Raw genomic sequence first — 22,440 nt, forward strand, 5'->3', positions numbered from 1 at the left:
GCGTTCATGAAAGGGTACGAGAGAAACAGTTCAAGCAGCCCCCTTGTGTCATGGGGCGTTCAAGTGAAAACTTGTTTATCTAAAAACAGGTCCGCCACAGCGATAGTGACGAAAGAACGCCACACAACTGCACAAAAAAATTAAAGAACATGTCTGAATGGTTTGTACTCAAAGAATGGATGCAATTCTATGCCAAGCCTAATTTTTTGAAACTGAGTCCTCAATCAAACAGAAAAATAGATGAGACTACTGGCAGCTTTTGAAGCTTGAAGAGGTAGTTACCATAAACTGCCATTGTATGAAATCATTGAGCACAAGTTTTTTTCACAATTTGTCCCTTTGTGTTAAGAAAAAGTAAGTAAGTCATATACGGTTATAACAACACAAGGGTGAGTAAACAATGACTGAATTTTAATTTTTGGGCGAACTAACCCTTTAAGTAAACTGTTCTCTCCTTTTTTTTTTTTTTTTTTTTGTGGCACTAAAACGTCATTGTAATGACTGGTGTCTCGTGAATCTCATGTGTGTACATCATTTTAAACATTTGTCAAAAGTCTTTAGATGTAAAATTTTCTGTGGGGGAAAAAACTCCTTTACACACCTCTTTAAATTATTTAATGAATTCTTACTTGAAAAGTTACACAGACTAAAGTTTGTGCTAAAAAGAATAAACGTACTACAAAACATCTGACATGACCACCAAACAGACAAAGCCTCTCTGGTGTTGCACAAGAAACAATTTCATAAAATACTTTTAGAAACAGTCAATAAAACAGCCGCTTAATTACATTATTTGCTTCAAAATCTGAAATCTCAGATGTCTTTCCCAGGTAATCCTCATTCTAGAGGTAAACACATCAGAAATATGGAATTTATACTGACTTCCCATAGAATACAGAATTCAGATTTGGGTGATAAAACATTCTCAAAGCTCTCTGGTCCTCAAAAGTTGTCACATTTATTCATGCCACTTTAAATAAGCTACTTTTCCACCATGTGGCTGATGGGAAACATGCCGTTCCGCACCAATCCTAGCTTGTCTGCTCACTTATGGTATATTTTTATGCTGTGAAATCAGGATTAGAATGGACTGACTGAGCAACTGGCCAATCGCAAGTCACCACATCACTAAACTCGTTCCACAAGCACAGTTCTCTCTTGAATTTGGTAACCGTTTCGAACTGTGTTTGAGTGAAAATGCTACAGGAACCGTTGCTCCCCATGCTCGGAACTGTTCAGCCAGATGGTGGAAATGTGCTTAAAGATGCAGAAGCATTCAAAACCAGTGCTTGTTATGACACCCTTGAGCTTTAACCATCTCAGGGGTTGGAGTTTGTGTTCTGGATGCTCTGTTGTCCGAGATGTTATGAACACGGCTTTTACTGCTCTGTTTGGGAACATCAGAGTTCTCCCCCAGTACCTCACTCTGACTACAAAGTCTAAGAGCTTGAGAGATGAACACATCCAGGTCAAAATGTTCATGTTCCTCTCTAGAGGGGCCCATCTGTGAAGGCTCCTCATCATTTTTACAACAAACAGAGGAAGACGGACAATCAGATGAACCGTGATGAGGAGAGGAAGGGGAGGAGGGCAAAAGAGTTGGAGGAGAGGAAAAGAAAGGGATAGGACTTCTGCGGTCCTCATGTAGATGATCTGGGGTGGACAGTAGTAAAGGTGCTTGGATTTGCATGTGAGGATGAGGCAGCATTGTAGGGGAGAGGGGTTGAGGAGGAGAACATGGTGAGGTAAGAGGTTCAAGAGGTGAACCAGGAGAGTAGAGCCCTGACTGTGTGCTCTCCACCCAACGGGAGATCTCCTGGAATAAATCTGCAGGCTCAGTGACAAGCTTTTCCATACTGCCCCGTCTTGGAGCCGACATGCTGTTATGTCTCCAGTGTGACAAGTCCAGTATTAGCTTCGGTTCAGAGTAGTGCTGTGGCTTCCCCTCCCGCCATGCGATCTTATCCAAGTAGGAGGGAGAGCCCACCTTGTAATCGCAAGAACGACCACAGTCTAGCTCCGTGAAGTTACTGCAGACCCTGTCCAGAGAGGAGTGGGACTGCTCCAGGAAGCGCTCGGCGGAGCTGCTGTGGGAGTATTTGCGAGGGTCTACCTGGGCTTCCTCGATGATGGACACAGAGCCACTTGCACGTGGATCTCTTTGAACCTCATTCTCTTCTGCCTCTCCAAGGTCTGAGATACTTTGCATGCACCCACACTGCTCCTGTGGCTGCCAACACATGTCTGATGAAAGACTCCCATCAAACCTGGAAAAAGTGTATAGAAAAGTTTTAAAATATACATGATCATTGGTACAGCAAAAGGTATAAAACAGTGCATATAAATATTTAGCCACTGTGTTATAAAAAGGCATATTCCATGTTCAATAATATATTCTATAGAGTGCAACAGGTGGGTTCCGGAGATAAAAATCCCATACATTCCTTAGGCTAATACATTTTAAACCCTTAAAGATGGACCTACAGTGAGATCCGAGGTTGTTAATCAGTGTTATATGCCTCTTCTGATGCCATCACTCTGCTTTATTTCAACTTCATTTATTAGAAATAGTGTATAACATTGGAATTTCTGGTGAAGAAATTACTACCCATGATCCTGAAGAGAAGCACTTTACCAGTCAGAGAACTGCGGTGAACAAAGCGCAGAAGCAACCACCCATTCCCATGATGAGCTGAGAAAAACGCAATTGAGTTGGACTCCCGACACTCACAAACTACTATATATATTTTTAGCAGTGGCGAATTCTCAGGGCCAGCAAAGCCTTCTCTGCTGGCCTAACATGCCAAATAAATAAATATTTTTCATCCTTTCATTCTCAATCACCTTTTTGCCTATGTATTTTTAAATGCTTTCCACTCTTATTTAATCTACCAACAAATAGAGAAAAACGAAAAGTTTATCCAGTCAGAATTTATTCCTTGATGCTTACAAGCAAAGTGTGACAACTGTTTTACAAATCACATTCTGGAAGCAGCACGTGAGTCTGAGCTCCACCCCATCAGGCCTTCAAAATATCTACAGAATCTCTCAACAGTGCAAATGAATGAGCAACTAAAGTCAGACTATCAGATTCATCAGCCAATCAGATTGGTTTATTTGTTCTTGGTGGGTGTGATCTTTAGGATATGTCCCGGTAGAGGCCTTCTAGCTGGCCTTGAGTGAGGCAATCATGCTTTAAGTGATGTAATTTGAAAGCGAATAGCGCCAGATCTTGCTGACGAGTCGACTGTCATTACGCCGCTGTCGCCATTAAGAAAGAGATCCTTATGGATGTAAAAACAGGAGATGTTCTGCATGACCGTGTGATTGCTTAATTTATTAATCTGGATAGGAGGACTGATTTTAACTTAAAGTAAATTGGTAAGTGCTTTTTGATTGTTATAGCAACATCAGGAGTTTTGTAAGTGTAAATTAGGCTGCTTGAGCATTCAGTGTCAGATCAAGTTTTGAAAAGTAGTGCTGCGTTCCATTCAACTCGGAAAGTCGGATTTAACAACTTCCTACTAGGAAAAGTGCAATGGAATGCATCTTGAAGTCAGAATTACAGCTTGTTGACTTGTGCAGAAATTCTCAACTCCAATTTCGTCGAGATGCAGGGGCATGATGTCACACAAACATGTCGACACTCAGGGAAAAATACAAAGTAAGTGATAAACAATCACTTAATTAAGAAATATCAATAAATAAGTTTGTTTCCACATTACTTGATATTAAAGCTTGTTTAACAAACACCTGCAGAAACACGTGTATAAAACATTATAATCTCTTTTGATAATTGTACACCTGAAGCAGAAATGCTAACACTGCAGCATTGTTTATCAATTGGGTTGCTAGGAGACATCTCTAATGAGAGTCAAACACCTGCTAAACTAACAGGAGTGTTGCAGTTCTGAATATCGGGGAATGGAATGCATTTATGGTCAGAGATATCAAGTAGGAATATCTCTCATCCAACTTGAATAGAACGCAGCATAACCGTGTATCGTGACGAAACTGAATTTATTATTAATTTCAATCGCAAATATTATTTGTTTGATTTTTCCAGGTATTATAGACCTCCCTATTTTGGAATATCTGTTCGGGAGATGTTAATTTCACAAAACAGTCATGCTGCAGTTAAAATTAGGTTTACTTGAGCATTAAGTGTCATTTCAAGTTCTAGCTTTCATGCATGGACATGTTTTTAAAACGTCAATTGGTATTACAAGCTGCAACATAATGTATGATGCCCAAAGGCATAAGGTGTCTTATTCACTGTGAAACTGTGTTTTCTTAATGGCATGAATCACACTGAAGGCCTAGACCTTTAATGCACGTCCCACCACATTTTTAGATATCTGAATATTTTGCAAAACCATTCAAATATAATGCTTCTGTACATATCAACAACTTTAAATCAATAGTTTTATATTTTTTTCTCCATAGCGTCATTCACAATGCTTTATGAGATTTCAGTTCATGCCCTCATGAAAGGCGTTAAAGGGATAGTTCACTTGCATTGTATGGACCAACAAAGCTGAGGTATTCTTCTAAAAATCTTTGTTCGTGTTCTACAGAAGAAAAAAAAGGATCTTGGATGGCATGAGGGTAAGTAAATGATGAGAGAATATTCATTTTTGGGTGAACTATCCCTTTAAGCACAGTCTTGAACTTTTGTCTTTTTATCAGATTTTCAAATAATGTTTTGCTTCAAATGTAAGTTTTATAAATGGTCTAATTTACCATGGAGCTGGTTGGTTTTGTTCACAACTAATAACTCTTTAGAAATATTTTATAAAATCCCTATTGAAGACATTAATGCGAAAAATACTTCTGGAACCAAGATGGCTTAAAAGTGGACGGGCACTGTTGGCAGGATCTGTGACATAATGTTGATTACCACAGAAAATAATTTTGAATCATCCCTCAGTTAGCAAAAACAAGTAAACATTTACTGTAATGCACTAACCATGGACGTTTATGGGTCAAGGCATTGCATCAGGATAAACATTAAAATACACTGTTTCGACTGTGAAAAAGTCACTACCTAACATTGTCTATGCAAAGTTATGTCCAACTTCTGTTACGACCATGTAAAACGGAGACCCTGTCACCATGTCTACACTGGATGCATGGAAGTGAACATTCTAAGATTTTGTGTATGGACAATCAGCTGCAATGACACATCCAATGTAGACAGCATCATTAATAAAATAGGAACAATTTCCTTTCCACGGGACGTATCCTGCAGCTCGTTTCCGGTGTGGACAGGGTGTCAAACTTTCTCATGATATGCACATGGATCCCAGAAAGGGACTGTTAACAGAGAAAAATTCACCCAGAGGAGTCAAATTGGTAACACGGAAGCTCATCTGCCAAGAATAGCAGTCCAACTGCAAAAACAGTGATTGCTCAAATAATAAATATTTTAGTTTGGCAAAATCAATATAGGCTAAGTGTTTAGTAAAGAGCTTTACATATCTGCTTTTAAACCCTCCGGAATGCCCCATTGATGTCCAATGTAAGAGAATTACTATAGATCTGATGTTTATTTTACAAATTGAGGGATGGGTCAAAATTACTGTCGAACAAAAAAAGTGTGTGTTGTGTCAAAAAATCTGTTTTAACCTTTACAATGTAATTTATCAGTTTATCTAGTCTTGAAAGTCTAAAAGGCTAGTTCACCTCCCACTGCTTGTTCTGAACAGCAAAGGAAGACCTGTCAGATTTGCCATATGGCCACACAGAGGACAACAGTGTCATTCTAATTGAGTTGTCAAAGTGTCAGCTGAGATTTTATTATGCAGGGATTTCATAAGTTTATTTATATATATATATATATATATATATATATATATATATATATATGCAGCATTCTACATCATTAGTAGACCTTCAGGCATTTCAGTTTCTGTCTGTGTAAATTGCCTTTTGTGTTTCATTTTCCCAGAGTGCATATACCCGCAAACTTTGATTGATCAACCTTTCGTTGTTTCAGATCCTACTAAGAATATCAAAAAGAAATAGCAATCAATTATATAAAAAAAGGCTTTCATTTAGTCCCCATAAATTTAAATTCCCTCATTCTAGTGATCACAAATAATGCATTTTATTGGGTCCATGAAACCCTGCTCAAATTATGAAAACTCTAAAACTCCATTAGTTTGCTGCATATTTTCAGTTAAAATGCCCCCTTTTGAGACTTAAGTTAGCCATTGATTAAACATATAGGAAATGTGGTTAGTAATATATTTGAAACCCCCCAAAAAATCTTCTTAGCCACATACATGCAGATTAAACAACATCCATTATAAAACATGAATGGTTTTAGTACTGTTGTAGTTGTTGCTCTGTGTCAAAAAAAGTGGAACTAGGCAAACTGGAACATGTTCCATCATCCGTAAAAAAAAATATTCCAATTCTGAGGGTTGAAAAGAGTAACTGGTATCTGACATATGAGTGTTGTACCTGTCCCAGTGTGAGCTGAGTGCATGAGCATGCTCAGTGACCAGACTGTCCTCTAGCTCATCCTCTATGCGGAATGGCTGCAGTGAGATGGGTTCATCCCGAGGACACGAGTATCTCTGCAGGTATAGATGAGACAGAGCCGCTTCTGCTGTCAGCCGGTCCATAGGATTAAAAGTGAGGATACACTCCAGGAAATCAATGCCTGAAATTTTGATTTAAAGGGATAGTTCATCCAAAATGAAAATTCTCTCATCATTTACTCACCCTCATGCTAACCCAGATATGTATGAATTTCTTTCTTCTGCAGAACACAAACGAAGATTTTAGAAGAATATCTCAGCTCTGTCCTTTCAATGCAAGTGAATGGTGAGCAGATCTGTCACGCTCCAAAGGTAGCATAAAAGTCATCCATATAACTCCAGTGGTTTAATACATGTCTTCAGAAGCAATATGATAAGTGTATTATACTGTATTTTAGTCCTTTTTACTTTTCATAGTATAAAGGATTGAAATATTGGTCTGTTTCTTACCCAAAGTGCTTGCATCACTTCAGAAGACATATTTTCGAGCTTGAAAGGTCGTCACCATTCACTTGCATTGTAAGGACCATCAGAGCTGAGATATTCTTCTAAAAATCTTGGTTTGTGATTTGCAGAAGAAAGAAAGTCATGCACATCTGAGAAGGTATGAAAGTGATTAAATGATCACTTTTCATTGAGATAATTTTCATTAATGGGTGAAATAGTTCTTTAATGAATGGCACCAAGACAATCCAGTACCATAGATGTAAAAGTGTCATATTGATGTATCAGTACACACTGTAAATTAACATTTTAAACAATTAGTGTGTTGTCAATCCAGTATTTCACAGTCTGCACCAAACCACACTGGTAAAGCCATTTCAAATTCTAGTGTACAAACACTGGTCTGCCTCTCTGTCATCTCACCTTTCTCCTCCACCTCTGGCAGCAGGTCTCTGAGTGACCTCCTGACCTCCCAGCCTTGGCCAACAAAAGAGGGCATGACTCGTAGCAGTTCATGTCTGTCTTCCTCCCTAGTCACAGGTACAGTTTCCAAAATCAGCTGCATCTGCTCCAGCTCATGAGCACCTGTGTTAGGTACCAATATATATATGTATATATATATATATACATAATAATGACAGATGCTAAAAATAAAAACATATGCTTAGAAAAACGTGCTTAGGAAAAGCTTTTTTGTCTGATAATAAAAAGAAGAGGAAAATAATGTATAGCAGAGAGTCTAATACAAGAGGAGTAAGGTAGTGAGATTTTAAAGTGTACTTTTTACATTGCAGAGCACAGCCACAAGAGGACACTCTAGGACTGTGGCTTGATAATGAAGACTGAGATTAACGCACAAAATCTTTATGAAACCAAATGAGCAATAGGACTCAGTTGACAGTCCCTTGCTCAATTGGAGTGTTTTTTTCTAAAGTTACCTGCGAACAGCAGGCGTCCTGTGAGCATCTCAGCCAGAATGCAGCCTGCAGCCCACATGTCAATTGCTTTTGTGTAGTTATTTGGAGAAAGCAACAGTCGTGGAGAACGATACCATTTAGTTACCATTCCCTCTGAAAGGTATCCCTGTGCAGTAAAAGATAAAAGCTCAAACATTACATACACATGACTAACAACTCATATATGCAACAATTAAATATAATATATACACCAGAGTACTTAAAAGCAATATTAAAATACTTTTTCCTGTCCCAGCTTAATATGCAGAGACAACTATTGGATGAACATAGGCTGATTGTCATGAAACGTATAAACACTGTGGAAATATCAAAACAACATTGCTCTGTTTGTTTGAGCATACCAAAAATCTGACACAGCAACATTGGCTAAACCAATGAAGGAAACCTGTTCAATTGAAAACACTTGTAATTTTTTCAATTTCTGTTTGTTGACGCTAATGGTGCAGAATTGACACACTTAAAGATATACAGTGGTGAATATAGTGATAGATAGAATGTGTTACATTCATACAAGCAGACAGAGTAAGTTTTGAGCAGCAGAAATAGAAATAAACCTTGTTTCTAGCCATTTTACATGCACCTGTTACCTGGCGCAATCATATTTCTTTACCAAGAAAATCCGCATTATTACTATAACTATATACTTAACATAACTATATTCTTTATTTGTCAGATAAAAACTAACATTTTACAAAACAATCTGTAACTACCCAAGTAATTACCTAACCTCACTTTTTTCCCTTATCAACCACTCTGGAAATACTTTTCCAGAAACAAGTGACCCAGTATCAGTGTAATGGCTGATGAGAAACAGCTGATGAAATCCTATGGCTATACCCACTTTCTGCATTCTTCATTTCATCCTTCCTGCCTCCCTTCATCCTCTCCTCTTCTTAAGTTCTTGCTCACCTCCCACTCTCCCCCTGAGCCCAGGTGATGAATTATGTGTGTGCTTTTAGCAGACTGCCTCAGTAGGGCGGATCTGAAGTGTGACAAATTATATTTGATACTGGAGCTGATTCACTGCTCACAAACAAGTGGGACCCACAAAGAAATGTAATGGCATGAATAAGGCATCTTGACCTATCAAAGGCTGTGATGCTGGTTTTGCACTGTCAAGGACTATTAGTGCAATCTACAAGGACAAATTGAACCTTAAAAGGAATATTCTGGGTTCAATACAAGTAAAGCACAATCAACAGATTTTTGGTATAATGTTGATTACTACAAATAAATGTTTTAATTTCTTTCTTCTGCTGAACATAAACAAAGATTTTTAGAAGAATATTTCAGCTCTGAAGGTCCTCACAATGCAAGTGAATGGTGACCTACATTTTTAAGCTCCAAATGGACATAAAGGCAGCATAAAAGTAATCCATTCAAATCCAGTTGTGTGATAGCGTTGTGATAGGTGTGGTTGAGAAACAGACACATATTTAAGTCCTTTTTTACTATCAATCTCAACTTACATTGTTCTTCTTTTGTTTTTGACGATTTGCATTCTTCGTGCATATTGGCCACTTACAGACAGGGAGGAGAATTTATAGTAAAAAAGGACTCAAATTTTGTTTCCCACCCTCACCCATCATGTCACTTATTAAGACATAGAAGAAACCACTGGATTCTTATTGATTACTTTTATGCTGCCTTTATGTGAATTTTGAAGCTTAAAAATGTTGATACCCATTCACTTGCATTGTAAGGACCAACAGAGCTGAGATATTCTTCTAAAAATCTTAATTTGAGTTTTGCTGAAGAAAGAAAGTCATACACATCTGGTATGGCATGAAGGTGAGTAAAAGATGAGAGAATTTTCATTTTTGGCTGAACAAATTCTTTAATGGAGCTTGGAGTACAATCTTGAGCAGTAATTCCCAACCAGGGGTACACGTACCCCAGAGGGGAATTAACCAGGTTCCAGGTGGTACTTGGAAAGATTTAGATATAAATTTGTTCTCAAATGGGGAAACATTTGATCTCAGTGATTTCGACCGTGACATGATTGCCAACAAAAGCCTTCATCATCCAGCTAACAAAGGACAATGCATCTATGTAAACCTCTACATATAATCCAGGATGGACTTCAAAGACATTAGTCATTAATATTAATATTTTTTTTTAAAAATTGTATTTTTAAAACACAGGACCATAATGCTTAATTTACAAATTTAAAACCATGACTTGCACTGCACACAAATATCTAATATTGCCATTATATTCATGCTGCCCTAGGGGAACTGGCCCCCACAGTGAGTCTGGTTTCTCCCAAGGTTGTTTTTCTCCATTAACCAACATCTTATGGAGTTTTGTGTTCCTTGCTACAGCTGCCTTCAGCTTGCTCACAGGGGTTCTAAATACAATTACTATTTATTTACTTTCTATATACAATTTACAATCATGTTTAATCAAACTACACAATGATCACTCTAAGACTTTATAGATATTACGGTTTCATTTATTGATTTTGTTAATTCATGATTTCCTTTAAAGCTGCTTTGAAACAATGTATGTTGTGAAAAGCGCAATACAAATAAAAATTACTTGACATGACTGTTGGTGTCAGACTGGTTTGAGTTGTTCTGCAACTGCTGATCTCCTGGGATTTTCACGCACAACAGCTAAAGTTCTAGAGTTTACTCAGAATGATGGCAAAAATTAAAAAACATCCAGTGATTGGGAGTTCTGCGGATGGAAACACCTTGTTGATAAGAGAGAGTAACGGAGAATGGCCAGACTGGTTCGAGCTGACAGAAAGGCTATGGTAACTCAGATAAGTGAGTGTATAATAATATAATTGCTTTTTACATTAGTGTATAAAACTCAAAATATGTCCCTGGATGGGGCCTGGGTAGCTCAGTGAGTATTGATGCTGACTACCACCTCTGGAGTCATGAGTTCGAATCCAGGGTGTGCTGCTGAGTGAATCCAGCCAGGTCTCCTAAGCAACCAAATTGGTCTGGTTGCTAGGGAGGTTAGAGTCACATGGGGTAACCTCCTCAAGGTCATAATTAAGTGGTTCTCGCTCTCAATGGGGCATGTGGTAAGTTGTGCATAGATTGCAGAGTAGCATGAGTCTCTGCGGTGTCATGCACAGCAAGCCACATTATAAGATGTGCGGATTGAAGTCTCAGAAGCGGAGGCAACTGAGAATTGTCCTCCGCCACCTGGATTGAGGTGAGTAACTGCACCACCATGAGGACCTAGTAAGTAGTGGGAATTTGGCATTCCAAAATTGGGGAGAAAAAGGGATAAAAAAAATTATAATAAAAAAATTGTGTCTCTGAACAAAGTGGCTCAATATTATGGAGCAGGTCACAAATGTGCAACTTGGCGAGTTTGTTTTTATACCCACATTATTGATTGTTGTTTGTTTAAAAGTGATTTTAACAATGTTTATGATAACATCAAATGATATCCAGTATAATATGAGTTAATATAAACATATTGTTGGCCTGGTGTTTATGAAAGGGTACTTGAACCTTACTGATGGGCCTGTGAGGGTACTTGAGACACAAAAAGGTTGGGAAACACTGATATATAGCGTTTCTCTATTAAAGTGCTCCTTACAATGTAGAGCTATTATAAATTAGCTAGAGAACAGGTGAATGGGCACATAGCTTAAATATTAAATTATAGATGAGGTTCAGTGTCCACAACATCTTTAGCACAGAGTCCTTATTCATCATGTCAGATTGAAGTAGTAGCATCTGGAGCCTTCTCAGCCTTCTGCCTATGCAACTAGCATATTTGGATCCAGATGCTGCTGTGAATCCATAGTCCACTTATCAGTGTTCCTCTAGATTTGGGAACTGAATGTTCCCTCCATGCTGAGTGGGGAACAAACGCTCCCTGCACCGAGTAGCAGAGTTGCAGGCACTTGCTTAGTGAATGTGTCAAAGGAACCACTGCTCTTAATTCACTGAAGCAAATTCACTGACTACTGCAATACACCATTACAGACAGAAAATACAATGGGGTCTAAGACCATATTCAATATCTGGGAACTTTTCTCTTCATTTTTTTCATTTAAACTTGGAAATAAGCAGAACGTTTTAGAAAAAATTTAAAACAAAACATTTTCTTTAAGATTATTACCTAAAATCTCTTTAGAATATTTTCAAATCATGCTGGGATAACATGGATCATTAGATTTTGTCAATGCCAATTTGAATTTATGCTGACATTAGGCCAAAAGGGAGACATTCCAAATACTATTTTTTATTTATTTATATTTTTTATTTAACTACTTATTTTCTTATGCTGAAAATAGACTTTTATAAAAAGTAAATAAAGCAAAACAGACACATTTCCACATGGTCTCAGACTAGTGGGCCCAACTGTGAAAGAGCACAGAAATATTGTTCTTACAGAGTACGCAGTCTCAGTTTTATTTTAAGTGCAAGGCATTTTAAACAACAAGATTGCTTCTTATTTAATTTCTTGGGTAAGACTGTTTTTTGTCGAGCTGTTCCCTCCATTTCCAAACTGTGTCATCCCCCTCTTCTCTAATCATTCACTCCACCTTGTCCTGTTTCACACAATACTCTCCATTCATGTTGTCCTCCCAGAGTGCTAGTGTTTCACAGTGTGCTCTACTAAATAATACACAAGTACAATGAGACAGTTAAGTTCCACATTAATCTTTTAGATCCTGTAACATTAAGATAATTGTTCGTATTTATTATTGCATAACTCTGCAGGCCATATTGTCCAAGTTATAAGACTTCTACATGCAATCTATGGAAAATTGAGGAATGGGCACAGAAAATAGTTGTAATTGTATTAGTAGGGCTAATGTAGGGTCACCTGGATCAAACAGGCCATAATACTTGTATAGTTTAGAAAATGCTTTACTAAACTCTTCTGACTCCGAACAATCTATATAATAGGTTTGAATGCAGCATTTGATGTAAAAACTAAACTTGCAAAGTAGAGAGAAGATTTTGTGCTGAGACTGCAGGGCAGAAAGAAAACAAACAGTACAGTGCAACAGTAATAGGCCAGCCAACAAATTATTCTCTAAAAAGGAACCATGCCTTTTGCACAATGTGAAATAGTATAAAGAATTTTGACCAACAATTTTAAGACTTGCTTAACCAACGAAGTATTTTAAATAATTTACATTTAGTTTATTTAATTTAGTAAAAAAAAAGAAAAGAAAAAAATCTAATAAAAATTAGAACTATTGAGACCAAAAAGATGGACTGAAAGTAGAAAATCTTATGCTCTAACTAGGTTATGTTGAAAAGGAACAGTAAACTGAAAAATAAAAATGTCATTAACTTTCATTAACAGCCTGCAGCACTTGCTAATTGACAGAAAATGCTTCTCTACTAATCAAGGCCAGACTGTTACTGCAGGGTGAACCACAATGAAAGCTTGTAATTACAGTAAGGCGTACTGCCTTACTGTAATTACAAGCTTTCATTGTGGTTCACCCTGCAGTAACAGTCTGGCCTTGATTAGTAGAGAAGCATTTTCTGTCAATAGATACTATCTAATCTAATAGTATAGTTCCCAGAAATTAACCAAGCAGTTCCTCTAAGTTTTATTCAGAATGAACCACACTCTTAAAAAAAATTAAGTATATCGCCAATCAATCAATCTATCTATCCATCCATCCATCACTCTTTCTGTCTTTTCTATCTATCACCATGGAACCATGTCCAAAAACCTTGTTGTCCATACTTGTTCACCAATACTATTCCATGACTTTTCAATTCGTTTGTGAGTCATTGATAAACTAATAATTCAGACGACATGTGAACTGACTTGACACATTTATGGAAATAGCCATTTCAAATGATTGATTTACTCTCAAATCTAACATCACAGCTCTCTAGCAAGTTCTACACTATGCACAAGAGCGATATTTAGCTGATAATTGATATTTAGCAGAGCATAACTACAATTACCTTTTATTATAGCAATTTCTGTGACTTTTCCCAGTCACAATTTTAAAATTCCCTGATATTTAAAGGTTTTCAATAACTGTGAGAACACTGAAAAACATGTAATCTAAAGGAGTCTTCACAATAGGTAAACCGCTTTAAAAAAATAATAATAATGTATTTAATCTGGGCTTTGTTAGGAACCATTGTATCTACTAACAAAGACCGACATCTAGACAAGCATTTTCAAACCTGGTCCCAACACTTCACAAATTGGAGATCTCACCAATCTAACACACCTGATTCAACCCATCAGAAATAAGGGAAATAAACATCCAAAATGTGCAGTGTTGGGGTAATCCACAACAAGGATTCACACCCTAATAAATTAGCAGAACTTAAATATTTTTAGTCAAACAGTTACATTCCTTTTTTTTTTAATTGAATAAAAACTGGTTTCAGTTAATAGAACTTTCAGAACTTTTTATTCTGTGCACTTGACTTGAAATTTTGAGTGAGCTAACATACATTTTGATGGCACTTACATTATTATAACTCTGGCTAAACTTAAAATTATCATGTAAGATCAACTTGAATACTTCAAGTAGAGGGAACCTACCTAGCTTGTACTAGCAAGATCTAGCTAACAGCGAATGCTAGCTTGCTGAATACATTCTAATTGGAAATACAATGCTTTGATTAGCATAGCAATTGATCAATGAGTAAAGCAATGCACTGTTGTTGAATCTAAACTTATACTTGTCCTTAACCTAAGCTCAAGCTCCACAATTCATAATACTCATCAAGTTTAATTTATTGCTATTCTTTCCAATAAGTGAAACAACATGTAAAGTAATTTTCAATTTTGCCATGTTGCATTACCTTGTGTGAGTAATGTGGGTCGACAATGCGAGCTAGGCCGAAGTCTCCGATCTTCAGCAGCAGTTGCTCAGTGTTGATGAAGATGTTCGCTGGCTTCAGATCACGGTGCAGCACATTGGCAGAGTGGATAAACTTGATCCCGCGAAGAAGCTGATAAAAGAGCAGCGTGGCGTGTTCGGATGGCAGCGGCCCTTGCTCTAGTAACTGGGCCAAGTCGGTTTCCATACACTCTTGCACAATGTATATTGCTGGCACATGGGTGAGGTCATGCAGTAAGGGGTGACCTGATGGCCCCAACACGTCATACACTCTGACCACATTCTCATGCTGAAGGCGGCGGGTGATCTTCACCTCCCTCAGAGCGTGTTTTACACTCACTGCATCTCGCACGACCAGCTTCTTCACTGCCACACGCAGACCGCTGCGCCTGTCTAGTGCAGAGAGGACGAGGCCGGATGCACCTGTGCCCAGAGGACGAAGATCCTGGTAATGTCCTCCCAGGTCAAAGCCATATCTGAACGGGGAAGTGTTCTGCCAGGCCATTGCTTACAGCGGAGCGACTGGGTATTGCCTGTGAGAGGCTGCAGAGAGTGGAAAGCATGACAAATAAAGTAATAATGTAATGATCAGTAACGTAATGTTCTATTAAAGAGCTATAAATATAAAAAAATATTTATAATAAAACGTATTGTGGAAAAAGTACTAGATAATTCCCAATTAACATCATCTAAAATAACAGACAGCGATATCTTAAAGGGAAAGTTCACTCAAAAATAAACATTCTGTTATCATTTACTCATTCTCACGTTGTTCCAAACCTGGATGACTTTCTTCCATGGATTCCATTTTAGGTGTTCCACAGAAGAAAGAAAATCATGTGAGTTTGAAACAACATGAGGGTGAGTGAATGATGATAAGATTTTGAGGTGAACCCATGTCCATCAAATTTCTTCATGAAAAGAGATCTTAAAGTTGTATCAGTATAGCCTATCAAAGCAATAGGGGCACAGCACTTGGTGGAATACAACTCAACACCCAAGTACAGGGCAAGTGTTTCCATAGCAACATCCCAGTCAGCCAGTGCCTGCTTCACAGACAGTAGATAAAACACAGTCTTCCATCTCTGCCCCCAAAACACTGCAGCATATATTCACATTGAATTATACTCCAAAGGGCCAGACTGGACTTGGCAATGTTCTGTAATGTTTGATTTTTATATTAATACTAAAAAAGGTACTGCAAATGTGGGTGTGCTTCTTCTACGGTATAATCTAAAAGCTTCCACTTGCCATCTCCAGCTCCAGGCTGTCCTGTACCCTCCATGTTCCTGACACAGTTATCTGTTATGTTCCTTATGCATTCTTTCCAGAGGAGAAAGAAAAGAGAAAGAACAAGAGCAAGAAAGAAACAGAGAGAGTGAAAGGGAGAGAGAGAAGAAATATAATTAGATAAGCACATCCACAATAAAGCAATATGGGAAAGGCAATGGATGAAAACAAATATACATACGTTATATATTAGAAATACTGCAAACATGAGATTTTCACAAACTCAAATTCGTTTTCAGAATGCTTTCTATATTATTTTATACAACAGTTATTTCCATTTCTCAAATCTGATTGGGGAGCTGTTGCAATCAAAAAATTATGTCATTACCCTTACTTTATTGAATTTGAGAAAGTATTTAGAAGCAATTTAATTCAATTCATTAAGATTAAGTCATTTTCATTAACCCAACATAATTTAGTTAAATTAGGTAAAATCAATGTACTATAGTAGTTTTAACTTAACTTCATTAGGTTAATCAAACTCAATTGAATCATTTTCCATTTAAATACATTTCTTATGTTGATCCAACCATATTTAGTTTATTTATCGTTAGTATTTGCCAGGTGAGCAAGTGTAAGGACTGCACTGTCAATTTGATGAAAACTGCTTATAGAGATAAACAGCACTTTAATCAAACATATCTTGAAAGTGAAAGTCCATCTTCAACCTACACATGAGCGCCAATCATCACCACAATGTTAAAAGAGACTCTTTTAAAATACCAATATTACAGAATATAAAACATTAACAAATTTCCTCCTCTCATCTTGCTAATAAATTCATAATTCACCCATCCAGACCCATGCAAAGCATGCTGGGAAATGGAAATCCCCTGCCCAGTTACATCAATGCTACAAGTTTTTATGTAGCCCCAACTCAAATGGATTACGTAAACATAATTTTTTTTAATGTCATTGGATAGAACCCAATTAAATCAAGTTGTGACAAAATGTTGCAAAGTGTTGCTTTAGTTTATTTTAATGAAGTAAATGGAACAACCTGCAAAAATACTTTTGTTAGTGTATTACTCTTCTCTGTGTTTGTGACTTTCCAAATCAATCATTTTGATTTCGTTCACTGATTCGTTCAGTCACCATTTCTGGAGATTGCATATTTACTTCAGTAGGTTGGGACAAATGGCCATTTTTTATTTTATTTATTTGTTGTGAGCAATCACTGACTCAATGGATTCGTTTAACAACACAGAGTCATTCACCAATGAAACAAAAGTGAACGAGAACTTTTTGTTCACTTAAAAGATTAGTTCAAAATCACTTTGTTTTAAGAAAGAAACACCACACTACTTTAAAACAGAGTGTTGTCAGTGCAGATAGCAGTCTTATGCTTGATGCTTTGGGTTATTTCTCTGGTGAAGAAGAAATGCACAAACTAACTGGCACATTTTTATCTGAAACACAAGTATAAAATTAAATGTTATACTTGTTTAATTTTCTCACAAACTCTAAACACGGGGTCTCTGTGGTGCTATAAAAATTCCTTTGTTTTTTGTTGTTGTTTTTTTAGCAGCCTGTCTAGCCCAACACAACAACATTGACTCAACCAATGGCGTAAGTTGGGGTCGGGACTATCTTGTTCCATCAACAGCAAAGGGGTGGCATATTTGGAAAGTTGTTTAATTTTATTTTAAAACTAAATTTCTTTTTGCAATTCCATATGGTGGCATAGAAATGACAAACTCCATCTTTGAATACTAATTTAGCAAGAGTGCATCTGTCATTTTAAAACTGAATACAGTCTGTCTGTCTTACATAAAATCCCATAACCAAAGTGACGTTTCAAGGTTTCCACTTTGCTTAGAGAGTTTACTTGTACCTCAAGCCAATACAACTTTTTATCTTTTCAAACTCAGGTATGGGCATTACACTTCCAGCTTTCAAAATCACATTAGGTTTCTATCAAGCACGAGAATCTATTCTTAAACCCATGGACCACTAGTGGGTGAGCCAAACTTTATAAATAATGCATGCGACTATGGCGCTGACCGTGCAAGCTGATGCAATTTGCCGTTCAACGATCAAGCAAAATTTAGCTTAAGGGGTTTATGTACATATATCCGTTATACTGACTGATTATAAATAATAGCTAATATTTACGCACAAGCAAATATCTGTTTGGTAACATGATAATTAAATATAATAAAAAATGGAGAACTTGTTAATCATGCGAATGAAGGCAAAGAAAGCACACACAAGGCTGTCGGTCCAGTCGCAAACACACACACACACACACACACACACACACACACACACACACACACACACACACACACACACACACACACACACACACACACACACACACACACACACACACAATAGGCAGCAGCGATGCATTCATTCGCCTTTGTGTGGCAACACGGCACGTCTGTAATTGATCCTCCTGACTCTTAACGGATAGAGATATAAACCTGTGAGCAGTATTTATAGAATAAGAACTGTTTTACTCGCAAGTATATTCAGAAGTGACACAAGAGTCAGGAAAGGCAATGAAATTGAGTATAAAATCAGATTTTGACAACACTCTTCTTATCTTCCGGCCCATCCGCCGAAAAAAACTACAAAGGCAGCGATGCTCCCGCAGCTCTAACCGTCGCCTTTCATTGTCAGCTGCTCCACTGGTTTTCTATGTTTGAGGGACAAAAAAAAGAGATGAGCGTCTAGTTTCCGTAGTTCAGAGTTTGTTATTAAACCCTAGACTGATGCAGTCCGGTAAACGGAGATTATACTGTATCAGTTTGATGTTGCTGCTGCTGCGCGGTGAAGATTTTTCCGGATAGCGCATCTTATCTTTGAATAATATTATAGATCTTACCCGCGATAGTGTCACTGGGAAACACCGCCTAGAGAACCTTCACATGATGTTCAGCGTTCAACAGAATGCATTTTGTACGTCTTCTCCACTGTGGACCTCCACTTTTCTTTGGCAAAACTCGTTGGTGCCCCCTCTATGACGTCACGCCCGTTCCCGTCACTCAAACGGTGATCCTGACATCTGCGCGCTCCTGTGCTCAGAAGAATGGGCTGTGTCATCGGGTTTGCTGGTGGTCGTGGGGGCATAAAGTGCATCTTAAAGTGGATATATAAGTAAATGGATATATATGGCAACAACAAATAATCTGAGAGAAAGCTGTAGGTCTATTATTTACAATGTACTATTTTACAAAGTTGATTTTATTGGTTATCAAAAAGAAAGAAAGAAAGAAAAGATCCTGTCCTTTTTCCTTTCTATTTCTTAAAACATTTGAGAAAATTAATACAGCTGATTGAAAGAAAGGTTTGTATTCATTCACATTAACATAAGTATGAATTCACATAGCCTTATAATTTCAATACATTACTGAGTCAATTCTGGTATCACACTGTGTGCCTTGTATAAATCACAAATTATAATTTACATTATATTTGATACAGAAAAGATTGTATAGAGCACTTAATCCTGTACATTCAAAAATGTTTTATGGTTGAATGTTACAGGGTTGATATTCGTACAAAAATGGCTAATGATATTTTCCTTAACTAGGAAACATCACTGCACCACACGCCACATTAATCATCGATAATAATTTGGTTATTTGTGCTATGAAAAACTTTGTTTAAAACAAACAAACAAACACATATTCCCCCATCACAAAACATTTGACAAGGCAAATATATGTAAACATGGCAACTTTTTTTCAAGACTTTGTCATGCCCTCAAATATGATGTAAGAAAGATGAAACAATTTTTAAAGGAATATTCCAGGTTCCATACAAGTTTAGCTCAATCGACAGCATTAGCTGTATAATGTTGATTATCACAAAAAATAATTTAGACTTGTCCTTCGTTTTTCCCAATGCGCTCTTAAGTCCTCATGGTGGCATAGAGACTCGCCTCGATCTGGGTGGCAGAGGACGAATCACAGTTGCCGGGCGAGCTGAGACCACCAGTCCGCGCATCTTACCATGTGGCTTGTCGAGCGCATTACCGTGGAGACATAAGGCATTTGGAAGCTTCACGCTATTCTCTGCGGCATCCAAGCACAACTCACCATGTGCCCCGCCAAGAGCGAACCACATTATAGTGACCACGAGGAGGTTACCCCATGTTACTCTACCCTCCCTAGCAGCCGGGCCAATATGGCTGCTTAAGAGACCTGGCTGGAGTCACTCAGCACGCCTCGGATTTGAACAGGCAACTCCAGGGGTGGTAGTCAGTGTCTTTACTCGCTGAGCTACCCAGGCCCCCATATTTTTGCTTTTTTAAAGAAAAGAAGGGAAAGTCGAAGCAAATTTTTGTCAATATTATGTTGCAAATGCTATTGATTGAACTTAACTTGCACTGAACCTGGAATATTCCTTTCAATCAAGTGTGGAAATGTCATAGTTCCCCTTCTGTCACTCTCTCCACGTTGTGTCAGAGAAGCGACACTAGGGGGTCTCTCTTGAGCTGACGTCTTCGTGGAGAGCACCCCTCTCCACTCGTCACATCGCCACAGGCTCGTCCGCCCTCGCCACCCTCGATGGTGGAGCGCGCCATGGGTACGAGGCGATTCCCCAGGTGGATAGGGCGAGGTCGCCCCGTACTCCCTTCCCGGACCTGTAGAGCAACATCCTCGCTGACAGCGAAGGCCTACAGCGCCACCGGATGCGCCGCTTCCGCCCTGCATGCCATGGCTCTCCTGCAGGTCCACCAAGCCAAGGCACTACGCGACATGCACGGGGGCGGCCCTGATCCCGACACGCTGCAGGAACTGCGCACAGCGACCGACCTCGCCCTGAGAGGGACGAAGGTCACAGCGCAAGCGCTCGGGCAGGCGATGGCCATGCTAGTGGTCCAGGAACGTCAACTGTGGCTGAACATGGTCGAGATGCGTGAAGCCGACAAGACTCGCTTCCTCAACGCCCCCGTCTCCCAGTTCGGCCTCTTCGGCGACACCGTCGAGGACTTTGTCCAGCAGTTCTCCACGGTGAAGAAGCAGACGGAGGCCATCTCTCACATCATGCCTCGCCGCAAGCCTGCCGCCACGGCCCATGCCCCGTCTGCTCGCCGAGGGCATCCTCCCGCGGCCAGAAGGCAAGCCCCTGCTCCGCCTCAACCCGGGCCCAGCTATCAGCCCCAGCGTCGAGCAAACCGCGGGAAGCGCACGCCCCCTGTCTCACGGACCCCCTTGAGGACCCGGAAGGCTCCCAGGCGCTCCTGAGAAAACGCACCCAGAGCCCAAGACGTTAGCTCCGGAGGTGGTAAGACCGCTCCGTCCCCCGGTGGAGGGCTGGGAGGAGAATCCTTTGTTTTTTCATTTGCCGCACCCCCTAACACGGGCTGCGGTACCCAAATTCTCAATAAAAGAGCTATTTCCTTTGTCTCTGGGGCACATGGCCCGCAAATGCTGTTCTCACGGCACTCTGCTTTCAGGCCTCAACAGACCCGCTCCATGGATGCGGTGTCCCCGCCTTCAGCGCCACGACTGTTCCCCGGCCGGCCAGTTCAGACGAGTCCAGAGGATGCCGACATCAGACCTCCTCCTCAGTCACGAACCCGCCCCCCGCCGGGTGCGCGGAGCAAGGTAAGTGCTTTGAGTTTATTCTCAGCACCAGAGCCTCCGGACGCCATGTTGCCTCCCGACGCCGCGTTACCTGTTCCGCACCGCTGCGAAGCCCCGCCGGGTACGTCCAAAAAACCCGTCCCCTTTGGTGCCCCTAGCACGGAGTTTAGAGGCGTGGCTTTCACTGCCCAACCCGTCACGCTGGCTGCACCGGACCATTCGACTTGGTTACGCAATTCAGTTTGCCAGGTCTCCGCCCCCCTTCGTGGGCGTACATTTTTCCGCAGTACACGGCCAACATGCCCTCTCCCTGCGCGAAGAAATCGCCTCCCTTCTATTAAAGGATGCGATAGAGCCTGTCCCTCCAACCGAAATGAAAAAGGGTTTCTACAGCCCTTACTTCGTTTTACCCAAGAAAGGCGGCGGCTTACGACCGATCTTGGACCTGCGAGTTTTCAATCAGACCTTGTCCAAACTCCCGTTCAAAATGCTCACCCAGAAACAAATTCTATCTGGCGTCCGGCATCTAGATTGGTTCGCAGCGGTAGACCTGAAGGACGCGTACTTCCACGTCTCAATTCCACGTCTCAACGCCTCCAAATTGGGTTGGGGTGCCGTATGCAACGGGCACGCAGCCGCAGGCCGGCGGAACCGAGGCCCGCTGCGCTGGCACATCAACTGCCTAGAGTTGCTGGCTGTTTTTCTGGCCCTGCAGAAGTTTCTCCCGTTAATTCGGAACAAACACGTCCTAGTCAGGACAGACAGCACCACGGTCATAGCCTACATAAACCGCCAAGGCGGAGTACGCTCCCTCCACATGTCACAGC

General features: G+C 39.7%; 1 protein-coding gene across 1 annotated transcript; it reads right to left on the bottom strand.

Annotated features, from left to right (window-relative positions):
- Positions 1-606: 606 nt before the first annotated feature.
- Positions 607-19,035, bottom strand: mapk4 (mitogen-activated protein kinase 4). Its single transcript, XM_052094573.1, has 7 exons — positions 18,904-19,035; positions 16,032-16,103; positions 14,743-15,323; positions 7,931-8,075; positions 7,416-7,577; positions 6,469-6,670; positions 607-2,267 (listed from the first exon to the last, which is right to left on the bottom strand). The coding sequence occupies exons 3-7, from the start codon at positions 15,283-15,285 to the stop codon at positions 1,277-1,279; spliced, it is 2,043 nt and encodes a 680-aa protein (XP_051950533.1). The 5' UTR covers positions 15,286-15,323; positions 16,032-16,103; positions 18,904-19,035; the 3' UTR covers positions 607-1,276.
- Positions 19,036-22,440: the final 3,405 nt, after the last annotated feature.

Source organism: Xyrauchen texanus, chromosome 27, assembly GCF_025860055.1.
Source record: "Xyrauchen texanus isolate HMW12.3.18 chromosome 27, RBS_HiC_50CHRs, whole genome shotgun sequence".
Classification (NCBI taxonomy): Eukaryota; Metazoa; Chordata; class Actinopteri; order Cypriniformes; family Catostomidae; genus Xyrauchen; species Xyrauchen texanus.